The sequence below is a fragment of the Anarhichas minor genome, unplaced genomic scaffold (assembly GCF_050575085.1).
Source record: "Anarhichas minor isolate MPS153535 unplaced genomic scaffold, ASM5057508v1 ptg000006l, whole genome shotgun sequence".
NCBI classification, from domain to species: domain Eukaryota; kingdom Metazoa; phylum Chordata; class Actinopteri; order Perciformes; family Anarhichadidae; genus Anarhichas; species Anarhichas minor.
The window spans coordinates 4,683,126-4,706,340 of record NW_027466452.1 but is presented as its reverse complement, the minus strand read 5'-3'; the positions used below and the strand labels follow the sequence as shown (position 1 = coordinate 4,706,340).

The following is a 23,215-nucleotide window of genomic DNA, read 5'->3' as shown; positions in this document are numbered from 1 at the left end:
TTTGTTTCCATTTCTCTCTCACCGCAGTTGCTATGGAAACCCATTTCTGCCAGAAAGCAATTAAGGATGAATAAATAAAAATAAAGAAGTAAATAAATAAAAAAGTAAAAAACAGAACAGAAAACCACGAGATACTAAGCCAACAATATTTACATTTTTCAGAAGTCATAATCGTGGCATTGCTTTTACTCATACCTGTCTTAAATATAGTAAACACTTCAACATCATTTGACTCGATACATTTGTAATAGTTGTTAAATTAAGAGTTATAATCTCATTGTTAAAATATCACTTGGTATAACATAATTTTGAGTTCCTAAGATAAAATGTTAAAGTAGCATGTGGCTGCGTCAACACACAAAGGCCAACCAGGAGGCCATTTTGTTCTGGGTATCAGTGATCAAAAAGTGTGCATTTTCAAGACACTTAAAATAGTCCACTATTGTGTTTCTGTAGCTGTGTTTCCCACAGCTGTCACTCGATGTTATTGGAGAGTCATATTTTAATAATATAGCCCCTTACCAACCACTGTGAACCATGCACCCTACCTTCCTGTGTTAAGAGGCTGTAGTGGTTCACCATGTAGTACGAGGTGAGATACATTAGAATTATTGCTGCAGTAGTGTCAGATATGACCATGTAAACGGTTTCACCAAATCAATGTATTTCTGGCATTGTTAGATAGATAGATAAATACTTTATAAATCCCACAAGGGGAAATGTTATAGGCTGCATTATTGAGAAACACTTGACACTGAAACCGGAAGCTGTTCCATGTTTTGATGCTGAGCTTCCAGTTTCTTTAATTCAACTGTTGCTCAGAGGGATTTCGTTGTCTCTTTCTGCCCTCTCAGTTATCAGTCCGGTTGAGTCTTTGTGCAGCGTTTTGTTCTCCATGTACAAAACAAAACATCTATTTGTAAAAAGGACTTTCTACAACCTAAAACTATGAAAGACCATTCATAAATATAGAGTGGTTCTCTCAGTTATGAGTCAAGCTGTTATGGCTCAGGATGCCAAGCCTTTGAACGGTGGTGTTAAACTAGTATATTATATTTTATTATACTATAAAACTTTCGTTATAGTTCTGCAGCAAAATATTCACACGACTCAATTGTACATTATGACTACCTTTAATTATTAGAAGTGAGAAATAAGATGTTACCTACAGTATAAGGAAAATATGAAACTGAACAATCTTGAGGCCTTTATTTATGAACAAATCGATGAACCATTAGGTAACAAAACGCTTCTTGTGAAATGATTGTAAATGTTTTAAAAGGCAAATACAGGTCTGCAAACAAATGTCAAAACTCCCTGGAAATGACATCCTCGATTGTGGGACATTTTAAAAATTGTGGCAGTATCACATTCATTTTTTAGAACTTTCAGTTCCATGTCTCCCATAAAGTTTAGTCTTTGTGGTGAGCTTACTGTGATATTACAAACGACAGCGGGACATTTCCTGAGTGAAAGAGCCACAACAGAAAAGATGTTGCAACAATAATGACATCCGCAGAGTAAATATTTATTGGCTCTTTCAGCTTTTACATGTTTAAAGGATTATATTTCACACAAGGTGTAAACACCCACGATAAACACACGGCTCAGTCACACATGGGCGGTTAAGAGAATGTTTGAAAAGCCAAAAATATATATATTAAAAAAAAAAAGACCAAAAGGGACCAAATTGTTTTGAAATAATTTATTCAGTTATACAAATACAAAACACCTCTCTCACTCAGTTATCATAAAATAGGTAGGTCTTGGCGGTGTTTACCAAAATCCTCTCCGTGACGATGTTGTGCACAGCTGTGTTAATCTCCAGTATGTGAACACTAATTCCTTTGATACTTTAAAGAAAACTACATGTTGATTCTGTGATTCCTTTTTCAACAAGCAGCTTGTGTAAGTGGAGAAATAATCCAGTTAGATGTAGCATTGCAGACCAATGCCTTAAGCTAAATGAGAATGGCTGCCCATGACCTCCGTACACTACCCGACCGTCTACACTCTTCAGCCACAAAAGGAACCGACGGTACACTCGACAGAATGAAATTCAAGTCTTATTTATTAAAACTGGTTTCTCCCAATCTGAAGAACACCAAAAGAACTACATGTAAAGAGGGAAAACAGTTGGTTGACAAACAATGTATGTAGGTGTGTGTGTGTGTGGGGGGGGGGGGGGGGTAAAAGACATGATTTCTGCATGTGATTTTGTCTTGTGCTTTGGCCTTTAAAAAGGAAAACAATGCATCACACTGGTAGCGTTCGGATGGATGTACCCTCGAGAGCAACAGCTTAATAATAATAAAATAAAAAAAGGGTACAAGTTTTGATTTGACCTAAAATCATAAAGAGGTGTTTCTATTGTAGCTGATATCATTTTACCGTAAAGAAACAAAAAAAGAAGCTTGCTAAAGTCTCTTGTTCCATTGTGTGCCCAAGCTAGGTCCTGGTTTCTTTTGCTGTAAAATGCCAGCACGTCTCCTCCGGCTGTACAGACGTCCTGGTCCAAAGTCTTTTCTGCTGCAGCTCATTAAAAAGAAGACGGGGGTTCGGTTCCTTTCTCTGCCGCTGTTGTCGGTATCCTGGTTCAGCGGGCGGCCTGGGCTCCTCCCTGCATCAGACTGATCCTCTATCAAACACAGAGGAGCTGATGGACGTTCTATCTCACACACTGAAGACGTGGCCTTCAGACGAGCTCAAGAACCTGTACGGAGAGAAGAGATGGACCCGTTATGTCACTGGAAACAAAGGGTTAAAACAGTAAGATCAGCACAGTCACTGCTTTAACAATAAAAGTGACCCATGGTGGGAACTTGATAGAGATAGGGTGAAGACACAGCTGTATACTACATAGAGCCTAAAGCATACCCTGCTTTATGGTCTATTTGACTCTAAGAGGACCATAGTTTACTAAATGAACATGATGCTGTATTGAAGAAGACTTGAAACTAGAGATTGAGACCATAAACTCATGTTTACAATGTTTACTGAGGTAATAAATCAAGAGAGAAGTAGAGTCATTTTCTCATAGACTTCTAAACAACCAGAGGAGTCGCCCCCTGTTGGACATTAGAGAGAATGCAGGTTGTGCATCAGTTTCATTTAGTCAGAACTGGAGGTTGCTGCCTGGTGACCATCTCCACAGACAGACAGACAGACAGACTCCCGCCTCCCTACATGTCCCAACACTTGCTCCCTCGTAAAGCACATTTTTTGAGACTTTGGAGGCAGAGATGCAATAGACAGTGGTTGATGTCTTCACTCTTTTGATTGGTCACTTTAAAAAAAAAAACCACGACCTTTGATTGGAGGTTAGGTTTGACTGCTGACAGGCGAAGGAAGGCAGTGGTCTGAGAGAACAACCAGTTTCTTATGGGGCCTTCATGTCGGAGCAAGTAGGCCTTACACAAAGTTAACATATTTCTATATTCTATTTGTAATATTCTTTGAGGGTATTGATTTTGTTTACTGTATGCGCTAGGGAAACAAGGTTTGCCATATGCTTCCCGTGACTTCAGTTATAAAAGTCCATTAGGTCAACGTATGTCCTCTATGTTTAGCTGTGACATCGTCAGAGGACAGTGAAGAAGATTCACACACCTGCATTCTATATACATATACATTTTTAAGAAAGAAATTCATAAACAGTCATCGGCATCTCAGAAACAAACAAACAAGAAAGGAGCCGTGAGTGTTGAAAGTGACCAATCAAAGGAGAGGAGACATCTGCATCCTCCGAGGTCTCACACGTGAGCGCGTAGCGAGGGTGAAGATCACACTGGTCCCACTAGTGCAGGCGGAGCTTCTGCTGTACAGGCCACCGGATGCTTTCTACTCGCTCATGTCTCGTGCACACGCCTGGTTTTATGTGCGCAGGTTATGAGACTAATTAAACGGCATACTGGACATGTAACCCCAACACGCAGTGAAACTACAATACGTTCTTTCCCACCCATCCCCAGTGGTATCGAGCCATGGGGATACTGTTACTGTGATGTCGTGAGCTTTTGAGATTTCTGTCAATGGGACTTTGAACAACAAAAGGGGAAAACGGTGCTTTTTGTGTACTTGAAGCATTTGGAAACGATAGTTTACGTTTACCTCTCTCTCTCTCTCTCTCTCTCTCTCTCTCTCATATCATTACATTTGAATTATGTGCCTTTAAAACATGATTACAAAAGTGCAAAGCAGAAGGTTCCTATTGTATTAAATCTGCAAAGATGAATTAATTATGAAATAACTTTAAGGAATAAACGTCAAACACTCTAATAAATTGCTAGTTATCGTAGGCCTGTAGTTATTAGTACAAAATACAAACCTTAATTGTTCCTTGACTGTTTGCAGCAATCAGGACATTTGACTCCTGAAAAACAAAGCACCATTCATAAAACATAGATAATTCATCACTTACAGGACAATATACATTAAAACAACATATGTATATAATCCATCTGTTCATAGCTCAAACATGTTTTCCTCTTGACAAGAGGAAGAGCAGCCAGCTGTGATGAGCCCGTGTGTGTGTGATCTTCCTCACAGTGCAGCCTGTGTAAAATGAACGGTGGGATAATGAGGTGAACTCACTCCGTCGGGCAGCGCTCTCCAGCAGACAGCGCTGACAAACTCGTTGGTGTCGTCTTCCTTCTTGTCTTTGTCCAGGACACTCTTCACCGTGTCGAACTTGAATGTTAACAGCGTCTTTGACAGCCCTTTGTAGTAGAGGTACAGGGAGTTGTTTTCACTGCCTGTACACACACAGTAAGAAAAAAGGGGATGTTTTTACTCACATGTTGTCCTAGAATGCTTGAAATATCAAGGCAATGCTTTGTTTTTAAATCAATGCTCACCACAGGCAACATAGTCTCCATTGGAAGCCAGGCCCACAAAGTTCTTCTCATTGATGTGACCCTTGAAGGAGCGCAGGCAGTGAGGTTTGTTGACGTTCCACAGCTTCAGCTGACTGTCCGTGGACCTGTCCAACAAAGGTGGAAACACACTCAACCAGTCACTAATCTGAGGGAGAAGATTAGTAATCTTTTAAAGTGTTTCATTGTGGGTATTTTTGTCAACACAGCGTAAAGCATTTGGTATAGGGACTACATCATAAGTAGGGACGGGTATCGTTAGGGTTGTATTGATACTAGTATTCAGTGATTCTGATGGTCGGTTCGGTTCCTTAAAGATACTCTTATCGGTTCGTTTTGATTATTTTGTGAGACAGAAAGACAATTAATTAAGAAAAGTATTGACTTTGTTTTGTTATTCTTGTATGTAAACAAATAGTCTTTCTTGAGTTCTAACATCTTTAAAATACGTTCTCAGCCAAGTGATTATCTTTCATTGATGATCCTGTTCTTGTGATCAAACTCCATGTGACATCACTAACGTATGACATCACTACCATTACCCGACGGCTGCTCCACAAACAGACAGATGTTCTGCTTGTTGGTCACATGTTGTTTTATTGTGTTTGAGACGACCAGAGTTCTACAGTGTTTTCATCTCTCTGATCATGATGGGAGTCTCACGCTGTACTGAGCCGGAGACAAAGACAGAGAGACAGAGAACCGACAGCAGAACCGCTAACTCTGGACCGCATCGATACTCCGGGTTTTACGTATTTAGAACCGGTTCCTGTTTAGAACTGGGTTTCGGGGGGGCATCCCTAATTATAAGCAGACAATATTTAGTCTATATAGATTGTGTAATAACTTGTGTAATAACTTGTGTATGTATATAGAAGAATATCATCAGCTGAACATGAGGGTGAAGGGACTTACGCAGAAACTATTTCCTCTCCGTTGACAAACTTGGCGTAGGACACAGCCTTCCTGTGGCCCTTAAACACCATGATGGGCTGCTTCGTGTTGCGTAGATCATAGTAGTGGACACAGTGGTCTGCGAGCAAAAAGAAAACAGAAAAATAATATAGGTATGCATTCATTCAGTGTCGATCCCATCGAGTCACCACCAAGCCAGGTGCAATGACGGTGCAATGCCTTGGTTGAGTGAACGCTACACGGTGCCTGCTGGCTGTTATTCCAACATCCAAACTTTACTACAGACAGTAAACCAACAACTTCAACGTCTTCTGTCCTCAGGCTCGGTGGACTTGGACCTTGGAGACACAGGATTGGATCAGGACTTGAAGGATTGTTGTACAAGAGAATATTTCAAATTCTCATCTCTCCCTCGAGAGAGTAACAAAATGAAGTTCTGAGAAGTTTGTCTGGACCACCGGAGTCTACGAAACCACAAAATAAATGTTGTCGTGTACGAGGACAAACTGCAGTGGTGTGAGGTGAGTGTAACGATACCGATACGTCACGGTGAGAAGAAAAACAAGTTTCTTTGCCTGGGGTTTATTCTCCCCCCCTGACTTCTAACATCCGAAATAAATGAACTGATTGGAAGGCCTGAGTCTATGGAGGCCCATTTCTGTCAATGTGATGAACAAAAAAATAATGACTTATGAATGTTTCTAAATCATTATTTTGAGAACAGATATTATTCTGAAAGAATTTATGAAAACAATGATATAGTATCAAAAAAACGGGATTGTCTCGTTATTTTGAGATACTCATTGTTTTGAGAAAGTTTCTCAGTATTTGAGATACTATGTCATTATTTGAGATATATTATTACTATGAGAACGTTTGTCCTTATTGTTAGATGCTAAGTCATTGCTTTATTTTACTGGTGGAAATGGGCATCCGCGTGTGTCAGATCCTGTACTGTGACCTGCTTATACACCAAGTATGCTGTGGGGTTTTAAAGCATGTTCTTAAAGAAATCCATAAGTGGCCACAATGTAAAGGCAGTATGCTCAATTTTTCATACAGAGAACAATAAATCCGATCAATACAACTAGTTGGAACTGCCACGGTTGACTCTCGCTTTTCTTTTTCTTTTCTTTTTTTGTGCCTCTGCAAACGTTTCGGTGAGGCTGCTCTTTGTGGATGGAGTCGGTACAGACTTGCATATTTTGATGGATGGTGACTTTTAGGATGGTAGTGGAGATTTGCGGTGTTTCCATAATCCCGACTCGTCTATCGCACAGCTTACAGATGACTTAGTTTGCGTTCTCTCTTCTCTCCTTTTGTTTTAAACCACAGAATCGATAGATGCATTTGCATTATTTTAGTTAGGGCATCAAAAATTCATTCATAATGTTAACCTTTAAATTATTATTATATATAACTTACAGAAACATTGCGTGCAATAGTCCAAAGGCTTTCACCGTATTGGACCAGATAAAGTCATTCGACACAGCCCTACGCACAGCGGCACACGTATGCTAGCATATCGATACAACAATGCGGTGAAGCACAGAGTAAGCAAGAGAAATAAAGAGAGAGACTGAATATTGTGCACACTTCCTAACAGGCGTTGCATAATTGAATATTGTTCTGTTGTTGTGGACATGGGAGGAATATTACAGTGGTACCTGTTGAATGATAAATAGTCATATTGCACAAGCCTAGTTTCCATCTCTACCCACAGTAAGTTCACAGGACAAAGATCACAACCTAAAAGCAGGCCTGAGCTCACCTGCACAGCCAAAGGCCAGATGATACCTGGAGGTTGGGCTGAACTTCACACAGCAGACGTTGGCCTTGGCCTCGATGCTGGCCACAGAGTTATCGAGATTGGTCGACCAAAGCTTCACTGAAACACAATAAACAGACATTAACATTTCTCTGCGCTGAGAAGAGGAATGATGACTGAAGCCTGTCAGACACAGCATTACTGGTCCTCCGTTACCTTTCGCATCATCAGAACCGGAGGCTAACAGCTTGGGGTCCATTAGATTGAAGTCAACACTCCAACACCTTTTTTCATGTTCCTGAAAGGAAAGCACAAGGAACCTTAAAAAAGGTGCAGTGTTTCCTCTACATTAACTCTACAAAGTCACAAGGTTGCAATGTTCATTTATTGCCATTGTACAACAGGGTTGCACAACAAAATGCAGTTTGTAGGCCCAGAATGCTGCAAGAAAAAACACATACACACAAAAAAACTATATTACACAGTGGAGGGTGGAGGATGAATTTGGGAATCTTACAGCCAGAGGAAAGAAGATGCTCTGAAGTGTGGTGGTTCCACAGCTGATACGTCTGCATCTCTTACCTGAGAGCAGCTGGAGTGGGTTTTGTCTTTGAATATCCTGGAAACCGATGATGTTCTGGGTGATTTCAATCACACGCTGTAGAGCCCTCCTGTCCTGCTCACAACAGAGTTCTCTTCATGTTTGGGGCAGCAGTCGTGGGTCTACAGCGTGAACAGGAGTGGGCTGAGCACACAGCCCTGGGGGGCTCCGGAGTTTAGCACTAGAGGAGTTGCTGGGGTCTGTTTGTGAGGAAGTCTTAAAACCAGAGTGATACGTTTACCAATCAGTAATGCAAACGGGTGAGGTTCCAGGCTGGATGTTGTTTTTAATGTGCTGGAGAACCAGTTCCTCAAAGCACTTCATCAGAATGGGGCTGAGTGTCACAGGGCGATAGTCATTTAGACTGGACACTGCAGACGTTTTAGGTACAGGGATGATGGCGGCTGTCTTGAAGCAGGTGGGAACTCTCTCCTGTGACAGTGATGTGTGGAAAATATCAGTGATGACATCAGTTAGCTGGTTGGTACATGTTCATAGTACAGGACCAGGGATGTTAACAGGTCCAGCAGCTTTACTCATATTCACTCTCATCAGGGTTTTCCTCACATCCTCTGAGGACACTGACAGTGGGCGGTCCTCTGGAGGCGGGGCAGACTTGACAGCTGGCTCTTTGTTGAGGAGGTCAAAGCGAGTATAAAAGGTGTTCAGCTCATCTGGTAATGTGGCCTCACAAATGATGGGAGCACTCCTGCTTTTGTAGCCTGTGACATTCTGGATCTCCTGTCTCATATCTTTAGTGCTGTTGGTGTTGAGGTCTCTCTCCAGTCTCTCTTCATGCCTCCTCTTTGCCTCCTTGATGCCTTCAGTCTTGCTGTGGTGATGCTGCATGCTTCCTAACAGCTTTTTTGGATCGTGCCCTCATGTGTTCAATTATCCAGACTTTCTGGTTGGGGAAGGATTTTATTGTCTTTGTGATCACCACGTCATCACCACATTTGATGTCACTGTTGATGTTCGTATACTCCTCAAGATCGATGCCAAATTTTCACAAAATCACTAATATCCTCTCTCTGCCTTGTAGGATAGACAATGTCATACATGCTACAACGACTTCTATCACCAGCAGCTCAGCTGTGTGAAGCCTCCTAAGTGTCATACCTGGTAGACTTTGGACCTCTGGCCGGTGAATCCATCCCACAGGATGACGGTACCCTCGTAATCACTGCTGGCCAGAAGGTTCTTGTGGTAGCTGCTCCAGCTGATACAGCTACAACAAACAAGGTGGGGATCACGTCAAGACTCAAGGTCACAATTTGTTCCTAATAGTTGCTTCATTCGCTCTTTGTCTCGACTCAGGCCTTGGTTTCTAGTATGATTTTGACAAAGTATGTTTTTACAAATCTGATGCACGAGTTTGATGTTTACGGGCCTGCACAACATGACAATGCATGGCCCAGCAAAGCAGAAATGTGGGGACAAAAGGAGATTTGATTTTCTAAGTGAAGACAGCAGCACTGTAGGGGTCAGCACATTCTACCTGCATGGCCATCTACGCTGAATGTGTGTAGAAACAGGTTCTCACATGGGTCACAAGCAGATCAGAAGCAGCCTTAACACTCGCATTGACTCCCCCTACCTGATTTTGGAATTGCAGGTCATTTCATTGACAGGGTAGTGGATGTCCACCGCATCCTGGATCACTGTGCCGTACTCAAACACCTTGATCTTCTTGGTCACACCAGCGATGGCGAAGTAGTCACAGTCGCGGTCAAACTCAATACTGGAACACAGGTGAGAATGCAGTCATTGACAGTGAGAGGGCTGATAAAGGTCATACTGAAAATCATTGAACAAAATGTTCAGAAGTCAATGTTTTCCTTTTCCTACCTGGAGACAATACTGGAGCCGTTGTAGAGGTCACTGGCGTACGAGAGGGTGGCGAGCGGCCGCACAGAGTTGTAGCGGGTAAACTTAGACAGACACTCCATGAAATCATCCAACTGGTTCAGGTTCCTGCCTTCATCTGGACACAGTAGACGCACACTATTAAGATACTGTTCACAAGGAGCAATGGGGACACGAGCTGTACGCTGTGTGTAGAGTAGAGAAGCCCATCGACGATCGGCATCAAAAAGCCGATCGTTGATGTGTCCTATCGGCCGATACAGAGAGGTTTTTATTGTTGGTGTCTTTTGTTACAGCAGCTGGTGAAGGAGGCTCCAGATGACGGCTCAAACTATTTATTTCAACCGAACCAAAATCGGCATGAACAGTTAAAATTCTACACATTATCCCTTTTCTTTGTTATTGTTATCGAGAGTGGTTATTTGATTAAAAACGCACAATTCAAATGGTTTAAAAAGTTGCTTTGCTTAAAAAAAGAAAGAAATCTTGGCCTTTGTAGTTTTAATGTGTTATAAGCTGCTTGTAGCTAGTGTTAGGAAGTTTAACTCTCTCTTATATCTATTTTATATTAATGTGAAAACAACTGGATTCATTCAAGTTTCTTGCCAAAAACAACATTTTAAAATAAATACATCATGAAAGCATCAGAATGTCTGTTTGAATGAATCGTACTGTAACTCACTGCAGCCTCCGTTAACGTTAGTCGTTAGCTCTATTATTTAGCCACTGTGCTGCCCAGCGGCCTGGTTTTGTTCGTCAGCTCTGGGCCGGTGAACGAGGCGGGACGACACTGCATGCATGTCATGAGTGTCTAACCACAGGTGTGTAAAACAGGGAAACGTAACCATACTGAAGCAGCTTCGTGTCACATTTTAACAGCAATACATTATCATCACAGGAATATAATCAACAAAAACAAGGAGCATTTTGTGCATGTCAGGTTTCTGCTTTGTGCCTTGCAGCACATGTGTCATTCTTTCTTTGCTGACAGCCAAGACTGTTCATCAGAAACAACCCACTCTGTGACAGCAAGCGATGGAGTTTGTGGCAAATGTGGTCTTCATTTAAAAAAATAGTAACTTCAGCAATAACACTGGGGTGAGGCAAACAGGTCAACCCTTTGAAGTGAACATCCAGTCCCACAGAAACACATCTGCCTACAGGTGTTGTGCTGTGAGGGAGTGATGCTGCCATTCACTGAGGGATTGGTACCTGTGATGCGTGACATTTTGTTGGAGAAGTAGCACTGCTCCAGATCCTCAAAATGAGCCGTCAGCCTCTTCCTCCTGGATGCCAAGGTGCTGTTGTACCAGGTCTGTCTTTTGCCCTGGAGAAACAGAGAGTAGTCAAGTCAGTGCTGAACTTACTCTGTTAACGCTCACTCATAGTTTTACTGAGAATGTTTTGCCCGACAGGTCTTTAGGTTCATATCCATTGTGACCACTACAGTACGTGTCAAAACTTCTGAGAGCTTGTGGACATTTAATAACTATGGAACTTTTTCTAATATTCCTTTGGAAGCAAAACCATGGCCTTCATCTATATTATAAAAATGTGCTGATGAAAAATATGCAAACAAAACAGATAATAGACGTAAACATTAAAGAAATGGATAATCCAACCAGCATGTCTGTTACCTGGGTTGTTCCACCAAATCCTGGAGGCTGGCTGTAGTCTGGTGTCTCCATGATACTACTGCAGCTACTCAACGAGCAGACAACAAACAGACAATGAGTCAGAGGATGGCAGCCATAACATCCTGACTAGAGGTTAACAAAGTAGTTCCTTCTCATTCTACCTAGATCTAGACCATTATGATCTGGTCCTACTCTTCCCCGATCTGGTCCTATTCTACTCAGAACCGGTCCTATTCTACGCAGTTCCGGTCCTATTTTACCCAGATCCGGTACTAGTCTACTCAGATCCGGTACTAGTCTACTCAGATCCGGTACTAGTCTACTCAGATCCGGTACTATTGTCCAAAGATCCGGTCCTATTCTATCTAGATCTGGTCCTGTTCCACCCAGATCTGGTACCATTATATATATATATATATATATATATATATATACCGTATAGCAGTTTAATCAGTAAAGCCTGTGTGTGTTTGTATCAGAGAAGCTGAATGTGGTTGGTTGTGATGACTCGTAGATAGGTCATGTTAAAAACATGGAGGTCAGCTGTACCTGGGAGCAGGTGAGGGAGCCTCAACATTGGGCACCGTACACTCGGCCTCCATCATGGGACAGTACAGCCCGCTCATCTCCTGCAACATGACATAGAGAGAACATTTCACGTGTGCTGCTCCTCCACCATTCCATTTAAACATGCTGTAAATGACGGTTCTGTTGTTTTACCTCAACACGCTTAATGTCTTCTTCAAGAAAGCTGAGCTCTTTCTGCAGTTGCTCCAGTTGCTGTTGACGGAGCCAGAAATAGAGATGAATATATCTTTCCATACAGCAGTACAGTTATAATAAGGTTATTAAACACATCGGTACCTCTCTCTTGTTCCTCCTGGCTTCTTTAAGGAACTCCATGAGGATCTGTCTCTGAGCTGCTTGGGATTCCTAGTGGAGACACACGAGACAAGTTCATTTTCACACAAAGAATTGTACTATTTCTTTTAGGTAACAATACTTTTCCTGGAATAAAATGTTCTGGTGCTGTTTCCATCCCTGGCATTGCAAACTGAAGCGCCGTTGTGCAGAAAAGGAATGATGAAAACGAGGCACAGATTATGAGGAGCGAGTATGTTATTCACTTCAACTACAGGAAACCATCCCAGTTTCTGGGAGTTTCTCGTGCTTCGCATTTCTGGCATTACAAAACGAACCGAAGGCACCATGTCCTGCCCGTTTCTTCATGCAGTCTAAACTAATAAAAACACCAGAGAAGGTAGGATAACACATCCACCGCACATATTTCCATCAGGATTTCATTGAAAGGCAACAAAACAGACGCAGACAGACCCTCAAGCAACAGCATGAACGCTAACCTGCCTCTTCACGGACACCACAAAGCTAAAGTTCTTGACAAATCTGGTTCAGATACTGGAAAAGCTCCAATCGTTCATTTAATTTGCCTGCAGCACACTTGGTATGAAGTAGAGCTGCAACGATTAATCCATTAGGTGTCAACTATTAAATTAATCGTCATCTACTTCGATTATCAATTAATCTGTTTGAGTAATTTTGGAAGAAAAACACGGTCAACGTTCTCCGAGTCCAGCGTCTTAAATATGAATATTTTCTGGTTGTGTTGCTCCTTGATGACGGTAAACTGAATATCTGTTAGTCGCGGACAAAACAAGACATTTGACGACGTCATCTTGGGCTTTGGGAAACACAGATCGACATTTTTCACCATTTTATAGACCAAACAACAAATCGATTAAATCGAGAAAATATTGGACAAATGAATCAACAATGAGAATTATCGTTGGTAGCAGCCTAGTGCCAAGACTACAATTCAACGTGTAAATACTGTGATCGATGTCCCTGGCTACACATTGGCTGAGAAAAGGTCTCATACAAAGCTTTACTGTTAAAGCATAGCTGTGTGTGTGTTAGCCAACTATCACTGAACACATGTGTGTGGATGCCACAACAAAAACATCCACAGCCTCACTGCTACTGGACTACCTGTCAAGAAAACTAACACAGTGCAACAGCGTTTCATGTGACAGCTGCACCTGAATGTCTCCGTTTTAAAACATGATGCCTGCTGTCACTTCTACAGCGAGTGCTGCTGTGACAGGACAGAAGTCAACAGGATAGGCTGTGGCTCCTACTTCTCTTTTCCTGGAACTTCACACGGATTGTCAAGACGAGAACCAACGGGGATGTTCCAGGCCACACTGAGATAGCAATGTGTGCCGGGTTTTACTGCATTTACTCAGCAAGAGAACACACACACACACACACACACACACGATTCCATATGACTCTTTAAGCACAGCCTAAAGCATCTCCTTGCAGACATATAATGTGGTTCAACTAGTGGAGAATGAGAGTGCTCACCACATGCACAGGCAGAGCGACGGTGATGATTGGAATCACGTCTTGAAAGGGAGAATTTCTGATCGTTTCTGAGGAACTACTACACCACCTTTTCTGACAGTTTATAAAACAGTTAAGATGCAACTTTGATTTTTATGAAATTCCTTTGTGGTCCTTCCAGGGCAAAATGTGGAGCTTCTCAAACTTCTGCTTTTTTTAATTTGTCTTCTATATGATTGAATATGTTCTCATTTCTTATTGTCAACATAAATGGTTATGGTCCCTGAATGCAACAGACATAATACATGTTATCTTGTTTACGTGCTAAGCTAGGCTACATGCTAGCAGAGTTCTGGTGAATATGGAAACAATGTGACCGACTCCTCCTGGATTAAAAGATAACGGATGGAAACATTTCACTTCTTCTTCTTCCAAACTAGCAGAGAGTGAAGTGAACCAGGAAGTAGACTGAAACTATTTGTAACACTGAGAAGCAGAGCTTTCTGTGTTGAACTCTTTGAACCGAGACACACCACCGATCCCTGTGTTGATGGACTCAGAGACTCTAGAACCAAAGCAGAGCTGAAGTCATGGAGTCAGTGAGGAAAGAGCTGAACCACATGTTCACAAAGAGCTGCATGCTCATTGGTTAGAAGAGAAGTCTTTATTACTTATTAGCAGAGATGGGCAGTATTTCTATTACTTGAATTTGAAATACGTATTTCAATTACTTTTGAGTATTTTGTCATTTGTGTTTGATAGGGCCGATAAAAATCGAATGTAATTTGTAACAAAATACTTTAGAGTGGAGTCATTTTGTATTTAAAATACTCAAAATACTTTCTCCATGAATCAAAAAACAGTTCACGAGTTCAGTCTTCAGATCTTCCATGCAGTTCAATGGATTGTCTGTCAAGGTAAATATTTTATCTGAGTGTGACAGATGTCAACTAGCTTGATGTATAATTGATGTCTGGGTCTGGCTACATAGCCTATTGTATAAACATGGTGATGGTTATAATATCAAGCTAGCGATCGATGCTAACATGCTAATGACGCTAGCATGCTGTCTAGGCTAGTGCATAGCCAGTGTTTAGCAAGTTAACTTATCAGTCGAGTAGCTAGCTATAGGAAGAGGGAGATTGGGAGCTTGTATGTTCATGATAACCTTATCAAGAGACGTCTGACCATCTAATCTTGCACGGTATTACAAGTTATGCTGTATCTTCTCAACGTGAATGTCATAATGCCATATCAATTACTGGCAGATAATATAGTTCACAGTTAGCCAGGCTGTGACAGTAGATGTTCATTTGTAAAAAAAAAAAACAAAAAAAAAAAAAACATTAAATATCCAATTTATTTTATTTAAAAGGCATATTATGAAAGTATTCTTAGTTTTATTATTTCATACATTCTACAGTTGGCCAACATGTCTGTGACTGTTCTTCCTTTGTGTGGGGTTCACCAGAGCTTAGTGTACATTATAGCCCAAACCTGAATACTCTGCTATAGCAAATTGTGAGAAAACGGAAAATCCAGAAAAAAGTATTTCCTATATTTTAAATACAAAATACATGTATTGTATTTTGTTACATTTTCTGGCACCAGTATTTTGTATTTTCTTTGCTACATTTATTTGAGGGGTATTTTGTATCAAAATACATTTTGATGTATTTTTGCCCATCTCTGCTTTTTAGCTCGTTATGTCACATGACTCACAATATGATGAGTTCTGCGTTTTTACAGGAAACATTTGATTTATTTTACCATTCTCCTAATGCTCTAAATGTCAACTCCTCTCTTCTATTTGTTACTAATATTGAATTAATAAAAGATAATGGAAGTAAATTCATCTGTTTTTAATTAAGAATCATTATAAATATGCTGTGTTTTAAAAATAGCAGATAATAATTACATCATAGCTCTCTGAATGGAATCGTGAGGTGGCTAGAGGACCGACACCCCCCCATAGAGCATAGATATCAGCTTCAGTGGGTACTTCTCAAGTCTCTTAATTGCATCCCCGTTTCCCTCACTTGGGTCCTTTCCTTGCGTCTTAGTCCTTCCAGGCATGCATGGAGGAAACCATGCGAGGAGCGAGGAAACGACAATTAAGAGACTTGGGAAGTACCCAATGTGTCTCGTCATGAAGGGTTGTCTATATCTTAAATATAGCGTAAAATGATATTGCTTTTGTTTTTTTTGGGGTGTTTTGTTGCTGCCCTCGTCCATAGCAGTACACACTGCACCTGCTCAGCTTCTGTGTATACTGACTATGAATGAGTACTTCATACAACCATACTTCATACTTCATAATCTTCAAAACATCCTAACTATCCCTTTATGTGGTCAAACTTAACCCCCCATCACTCTGTATGAATCTTGCATCCAGTAAATGACTTTGTCTTTTAACATGGAGTAACAGGTTAAAAGTCACCTGTGCCTCTTATCTCATGGAGTATTGTGCAGCTCTACGTGAATCCAAGCAGCCATCTGCAGAAGCACAATGCTAGAAAGGTCTGGCACCAAAGAAGATGAAATGCGTGTGTGATCACCCGTAGACCCCCACTCACCGCCTCCAGCTGCTTCTTCTTCTGGACCAGGAGCTCCAGCATCAGATTGACATTAGCCAGGTCCAAGTTCTCCTGGTCGGGACTCAACACGTCCTGGAACACTTGCCACCTCGACCCGTTCTGCAGGGGTCAGAGACACCCATCAGTTACAAGCAAAAATAAAAATAAGAATAAATATTGAGAGTGAAAATGTGTGTGTAGGAAGAAACAAAGCAGCGACAGTAAGCTTGTGTTGTACTTACAGGATGATCCAATTTTAGCCTCTTCTCCTCCGACCGTTGCTTCTGTTTCAGGATCAGTTCATTTACTGGGGCGGGGTGAGGGAGAAAGTTGGAAACGCTACATGAGTATATGACGGAAACACGACTTTCACAGTAACGCAGTGGTACTTTGGGTGAGTCGGTTTAGTTGCGGAAAAAACAACAGAGACGGGAACAATCCCTAATGTTTCACATTTCAGTCCTGGTGAAAATAAATATATATCCAATGACTTAATTCTTCGACGCTTATGTCGCAACAGTACAGCTGATGTGCAAACCGTGTCTTGACATGCAAATGTGTGTGTTCTATGACAGCTGAAAGCAGAACAGGCCTGAGCCTCAACCCTCGGACTGAAAACACCTACCGAGGAAGTTGGGGTAGAGCTGATCCACGTTATCCACGATGTAGTTACACTTGGGACATCTGTTGCTGTCCTCCAGACTCTGGCGGATACACTTGAAACTGTAGCAGAGAGAGACAACTGAGTACTGTGGAACTGACTGAAGCGGTGCACTAAAATGAGCACTAAAGAACACTATTACAGCGTTACTTAGTAGTACTTAAGTTACGCCATACCTCACAGTGCTAAAAGGTGGACTTCCCCCATTCTCACGCTGCTTTTGTACATGTTTTGAATTAACGTTTTATCCTTTTGTTGCACTATTTTTCTTTAAATTCATGTTTAGAAACAAGAAAGTGCAGTGGCTTCTCTCAATGATGCAGACTGTTTTTTATTTTCAAGTGGGAAACGAATAAAAAGTTGTTGTTTTTTTACTTTTTATAGTGTACAATGTATGTTTAGGGTTAAGTAAACTGGAGGAGGAAAGTTGTCTTGCTCTGTCCCTACATGTAAGCATCACTAACACAGGCATTTTGCGCTGTTATTTTTGTTGACATAACTTGTTGTTGCTTCTGATAAGCTCTCTGTTGTCCGTTAACACAGCCCAACGGCTAACTTCAAAGCCTCTGCTGTGAAACAACACTTACCAAAAACTGTGCCCGCACTTGGTCATGTGTGCCTCTTCTATCATTTCGAAGCAAATGGGACTGGAAAAGTAGAGAGAGAGAGAGAGAGAGAGAGAGACACACACACACATAAAAAACATTTTAAGTGCGTGTCAACATATTTGCTTTCAAAACTTTTGAAACACTGACGGTAAACTTTCACTAGCATGCAGCTACCGTCTAGAGAAAATAACAGCGGAGAAAGCTAACCAGACAAAATCGTTGCTTTTATCTTCGTATGAGTTCAAGAGGCCGTTGTAAAGGGGCGCTTGGTGGAGGGACTTCTTCCTGCTGCCCGAGGACGCAACGGGTCTGCTCAGAGATGCGAACCCGCCCCGGGACGACGGCACGGCGGCCAACGTTGGCACCGACGACCCCCCCTCGCTGGCTCCTGTCGGGGTCCGGGAGGGCACAACATTTCCAGAATTGTTCCCGTTACTTGTGACGGCGTTGCTCCCACCGCCACCGTTTGTGTTCCCAGTGCCTCCTGCGCTGCTGCCGCTAACGTTACTCGTGCTGGGCACTGAACTCGCCCCGCCAGGGCTTTGCTGTGGCCGGTTGCTTGACATCATGCGAGGCCGACTAGAAACTCCCCAAAATCCGCTGCGTTTTTAGCTGTTCAAAGCATCCGGACAGTGCTGCTATCTCGCTACTTTAGCAGGTTGGCTAGCTAGCTAGCTGTCTGATTATGTCCTAGCATCCTGTGGGAAAGCAAGAGTGACCGAACATCCAGCGTTTATAAACTTGTCCGTCGGTGTCCGCCTCACGGTGCATTAGGAAATCCCCGAAGTACGAAGGACAAAAGAAGCGGATGGCCAACGGCCAATAAAACAACCACAACTGCGTTGTCCAGTAGAATAGCAGCCGGCTAGCTACTGTTAGCTACGGAGAGGAATCTCTTGAGTTTCCTCGATTACCCAGGCGCCCAGTGCGCTCCCGGCTTCCCGCTACTGCCCCCTAGCGAGAAGGAGTGCAACTGCGCTGATGGAAATACGCATTATGATCGAATAACGCAGTTGTGGCTTTTATTATGCACATCTAGCATATATTATGAAGGCATTTTGCATTGACAAAAATAATAATAAGTAATAGTTTTAGACTTGCGATCCACGTTCAGTTGCTTTGTAGGCTATTTGGCCACGTGCATGCGAAATGATTCCCTCTCACTACACTGACATTGTAGAAATCCTGTCAAACAGCAACAGCCACAACACGCTGCACTTCTGTTGAATCTAATCAAATTTTGCATTCAATAAAAACAAATCCAGGGCTTTCCTATCCATTCTGTTGTATGTTGTACTCAATGAGAGCAAGCTTAACATAGCTTTATTATAAATCCATTAATGCCATATGTCAGAGGGATAATGTGGAAATATTACAATATTATCATCAAATAACCGCATACATGGCTAAAAACGAAAAGCCCCTGCCAGAAAGTTATTTTTTAAAAAGAGATTATAATGCTATACCTCAGGAGATCAAATCCCCCCACCACCACCACCAAAGTGGAGGGGGAGCCAAGAAAAACTGCGTCCCGTCATTCAAGCATCCACCTGCAGCTTTGCAAATAACCACTAACGTATTCATGCGCACAGTTTACCCCAGCTTTTCCTTTTTCCCTCCACGTGGACAAACAAGGGATCCTCCGCGGAGGCACGCGCAAATATGGATTTTCCCATGTTTATGTTTGCGGAAGAAGTAGCCTACATGTGTCGTTACGGGGCTCAGTTAGGACCACCGTGTATAGTAAGATGTCTTTACCTGCAAGTGCTGCACAGGTCAATCATGTTAGCAAAGTCAGTATCAGAGATATCCATGCATGTTACATCTAATTAGATTAAGTATATTCAAATATATCAGAATATGAATTATATAGATACTCATTAAAGCTAGCTGTTGGTTTTTTTGCATTTTCACATGGCTTTCCATACCTTTAAATGAGACCTCTGGATTTTAGAGAGATGATAATAAGTAGGATACAAAATAACTTAAAGGAAAAATATATTTAAAAAATGTAAATAAAAAAGTGTGCAACTTGCATATAGCGTAACACTATACGCTATATGCACATTTCCTATCCCCTGCTACTTCCTCCCTTATCCCTGACGATTTCGCCAACTTCTTTGACAAGAATGTAAACGATATCAGATCCTCCTTCTCTCAGCCCCCCTCTCCCTGTCCGCCCTGTCCAGCTCTTCCCCCAAAGCTCTCCCTCCCCTCCCCACGCCCCATCTTACCCTATCTTGCACCCCTTTCCCCTAACAAAGTCCTCAACCTTGTTACATCTAACAGCCCCACCACGTGCTCCCTTGACCCGATTCCCTCCCCTCTTCTTCAGTCTATTGCGATTGAACTCCTTCCTTTCCTCACCCATCTCATCAACACATCTCTTGTTTCAGAATGCTTTCCCACAGCTTTCAAGACTGCCAGAGTCACCCCCCTTCTGAAGAAACCATCACTTGACCCGTCTGATGTCAAGAACTTCAGACCGATTTCTCTTCTACACTTTCTATCCAAAGCACTTGAACGTGCTGTCTTTAATCAACTGTCTTCCTATCTCCACCAGAACAGCCTCTTGGACCCCCACCAGTCCAGGTTCAAAGTGGGTCACTCGACAGAGACAGCCCTCCTTGCGGTGACAGATTCGCTTCACGCCGTGAGAGCTAACTCTATCTCCTCTGTCCTGATTCTCCTGGACCTGTCTGTTTGACATGGTGAACCACCAGATCCTCCTCTCCACCCTCGAGGGGATGGGCGTCTCAGGCTCTGCACTCTCCCTGTTTGCATCCTACCTGACAGGTCGATCCTACCAGGTGACATGGAGGGGGGCCGTGTCGGAACCACTTATGCTGACTACGGGGGTTCCACAAGGTTCAGTCCTGGGCTCCCTTCTCTTCTCGCTCTACACAACATCTCTGGGATCTGTTATTCGCTCTCATGACTTCTCTTACCATTGTTATGCCGATGACACCCAGCTGATCTTGTCATTTCCCCCCCGGTGAGACCCAAGTGGAGGCACGCATCGCTGCGTGCTTGGCTGACATCTCGAAGTGGATGACGACACACCACCTTAAGCTCAACCTGGACAAAACCGAGCTACTGTTCCTCCCGGGGAAGGGTTGGTCGCTCCAAGACCTGGCCATTAACATTGACAATACCGCGGTGACGCCAACTCGGACTGCGAGGAACCTGGGTGTGACCCTGGACGACCAACTGTCGTTCTCAGCAAACATTGAATCGGTTACACGCTCCAGCAGATTCCTGCTCTACAACATCAGGAGGATTCGCCCCTTCCTCACTGACGAGACAGCACAGGTGCTCATCCAGGCTCTTGTAATCTCCCGCCTGGACTACTGCAACTCTCTACTTGCCGGAGCCCCGGCGTCGGCCATCAGACCTCTGGAGCTTGTCCAGAAAGCAGCAGCTCGCCTTGTGTTCCATCGCCCCAAATTCTCCCACACAACTTCCCTTCTTCGTTCTCTACACTGGCTACCTGTAACAGCTCGCATCCAGTTTAAGACTCTGGTGCTAGCCTACAGGGCAGTGAAAGGAACAGCTCCTTCCTATCTCCAGGCCATGGTCAAGCCCTACACCCCCGCCCGACCACTTCGCTCCGCTGCCTCGGGGCGATTGGTTCCCCCGTCATTCAGAGGTCCCTTTGGCCGATTGACCCGATCACGGCTTTTTTCTGTCCTGGGCCCACAGTGGTGGAATGAACTCCCCACTGACGTCAGGACAGCAGAGTCGCTGTCCGTCTTTAGGCGCAGGCTGAAAACTCACCTCTTCAAAATGTACTACCCGGAGCCTTCCACTCAGCACTTATTGTATTCATACTAGTTTGCTGCACTTATTGTATTCATACTAGTTTGTGGCACTTATTGTATCATATTTGTTTGTTTCTGCACTGTACTTTTGCTCTGGTTTATGCTCTTAGATGCTTGTTTAAAAAAGGAGATGCACTTATGACTTCTGGTGACTAGTAGTTCTCTTGAATACCTATGTTGAATACACTTATTGTAAGTTGCTTTGGATAAAAGTGTCTGCTAAATGACTGTAATGTAATCAGAGGGTCGGTGGTTCAATCCCTGGCCCCTCAGTCTACATGTAGAAGTGTCACACACACACTGACACAAGAATACAATTATAATCACAGCTGTAAACACACTGAAGTCTTCTACATCTTAAGGTAGACACAGCTGTTTATTTATGAATTAATGGTGTTATTAAAGGAAACAAAAAGAAAAACTAGAACTAGTAGAAGAAACATCATAAGAAAAATAATAATCCGATAAACTGTCTGTTGTTTGCTTTCTTTTTTTTGTGTTTTATTGGAGTTAATTAAACATTTTTAACGGAGACAGAATGGAAACTGTTAGTCATTCATCATGTTTGTGGTAATACATCTGAAACCATGAGTGCTGCAACAATAACAGAGGCTGGATAAAATAATATGATTTTAGTCTGTTTAGCTGAGTCAGCTGAATTATGTACAGAACATAACTAGAAGTGATCTGCCAGCTGGGTGAAGAAACAATCAATAACTCCCTACAACAGCTAGAAGTGAGAGGACAGACTCAGCTAACGACACAAGCAGCATCTAAAGAGAAGAATGTGTGGAGTTGTTGAACATTACAAATGATTAAAGGCTTCTTATTGTCAGTTTACACCTGCAGGAGTCTCACCTGTGACAGCTCCAGGATCAGCACTCTGGACAGCTGCTGTGATCGATAATAGGGATAGTCTGAAACAAACAAACTGAAATATTAATACAAATGCTAAATATTCTATGATAGCATATTATAATCTTTATATGTTTATTAATTTCTCCTCCAGATGCTCCAAAGCTTCCCTCTGTGTCAGTGAGTCCCTCTGCTGAGATAGTGGAGGGCAGTTCAGTGACTCTGACCTGTAGCAGTGATGCTAACCCAGCAGCTAACTACACCTGGTACAACGAGGATGAAGACTCACCAAAAGCATCAGGACAGATCTTCATCATCACTGACTTCAGAGCTGAACACAGTGGGAATTATTACTGTGAAGCCCAGAACATGAGAGGAACTCCTCCTCATACCTGACTGTTGCAGGTAAATCATACTATGAAGGGTATTCACTTAGACATTATCTTAACAACCCAGTTAAGCAAACTCCGCCTTTAGCTCATTTTCTGTAACCAGTGTAGCATTAAAGCATGGTGGAATTAGCAAGCTTGCTAACTAGTCAGCTATATGCTACTTAGCTAGCTTGTTTGCTAATTCCACCATGCTTTAATGCTACACTAGTTACAGAAAATAACCAAAGCAAAGTTGTAACTCATCCGTTGATAGCATTGTGCTTTCTTATGCTGTACC

General features: G+C 42.5%; 1 protein-coding gene and 2 long non-coding RNA genes across 3 annotated transcripts; 2 read left to right on the top strand and 1 right to left on the bottom strand.

Annotated features, from left to right (window-relative positions):
- Window positions 1–1,690: 1,690 nt before the first annotated feature.
- On the bottom strand, window positions 1,691–18,777 carry cop1 (COP1 E3 ubiquitin ligase). The gene is made up of 20 exons (XM_076079885.1): window positions 18,078–18,777; window positions 17,850–17,909; window positions 17,227–17,324; window positions 16,844–16,908; window positions 16,602–16,721; window positions 12,526–12,594; window positions 12,382–12,441; window positions 12,211–12,290; window positions 11,662–11,725; window positions 11,237–11,351; window positions 10,007–10,142; window positions 9,756–9,899; window positions 9,278–9,386; window positions 7,774–7,855; window positions 7,561–7,677; window positions 5,790–5,907; window positions 4,857–4,981; window positions 4,594–4,754; window positions 4,328–4,372; window positions 1,691–2,713 (listed from the first exon to the last, which is right to left on the bottom strand). The coding sequence occupies exons 1-20, from the start codon at window positions 18,437–18,439 to the stop codon at window positions 2,696–2,698; spliced, it is 2,148 nt and encodes a 715-aa protein (XP_075936000.1). The 5' UTR covers window positions 18,440–18,777; the 3' UTR covers window positions 1,691–2,695.
- Window positions 2,182–10,668, top strand: LOC142935500 (uncharacterized). The gene is made up of 3 exons (XR_012947862.1): window positions 2,182–2,769; window positions 6,111–9,910; window positions 10,321–10,668. It is a non-coding gene; the product is annotated as an uncharacterized LOC142935500 (long non-coding RNA).
- Window positions 12,137–17,641, top strand: LOC142935506 (uncharacterized). Its single transcript, XR_012947863.1, has 2 exons — window positions 12,137–16,995; window positions 17,177–17,641. It is a non-coding gene; the product is annotated as an uncharacterized LOC142935506 (long non-coding RNA).
- Window positions 18,778–23,215: the final 4,438 nt, after the last annotated feature.

Coding starts and splice junctions, on each gene's coding strand:
- cop1 (XM_076079885.1), bottom strand. CDS start 18,439: ATGATGTCAAGCAACCGGCCACAGCAAAGCCCTGGCGGGGCGAGTTCA. Junction 11,352..11,661: donor GATTTGGTGGAACAACCCAG/GTAACAGACATG, acceptor CTGTTTCTCCAG/GGCAAAAGACAGACCTGGTA. Junction 4,373..4,593: donor GGAGAGCGCTGCCCGACGGA/GTGAGTTCACCT, acceptor TTTGTTTTTCAG/GAGTCAAATGTCCTGATTGC.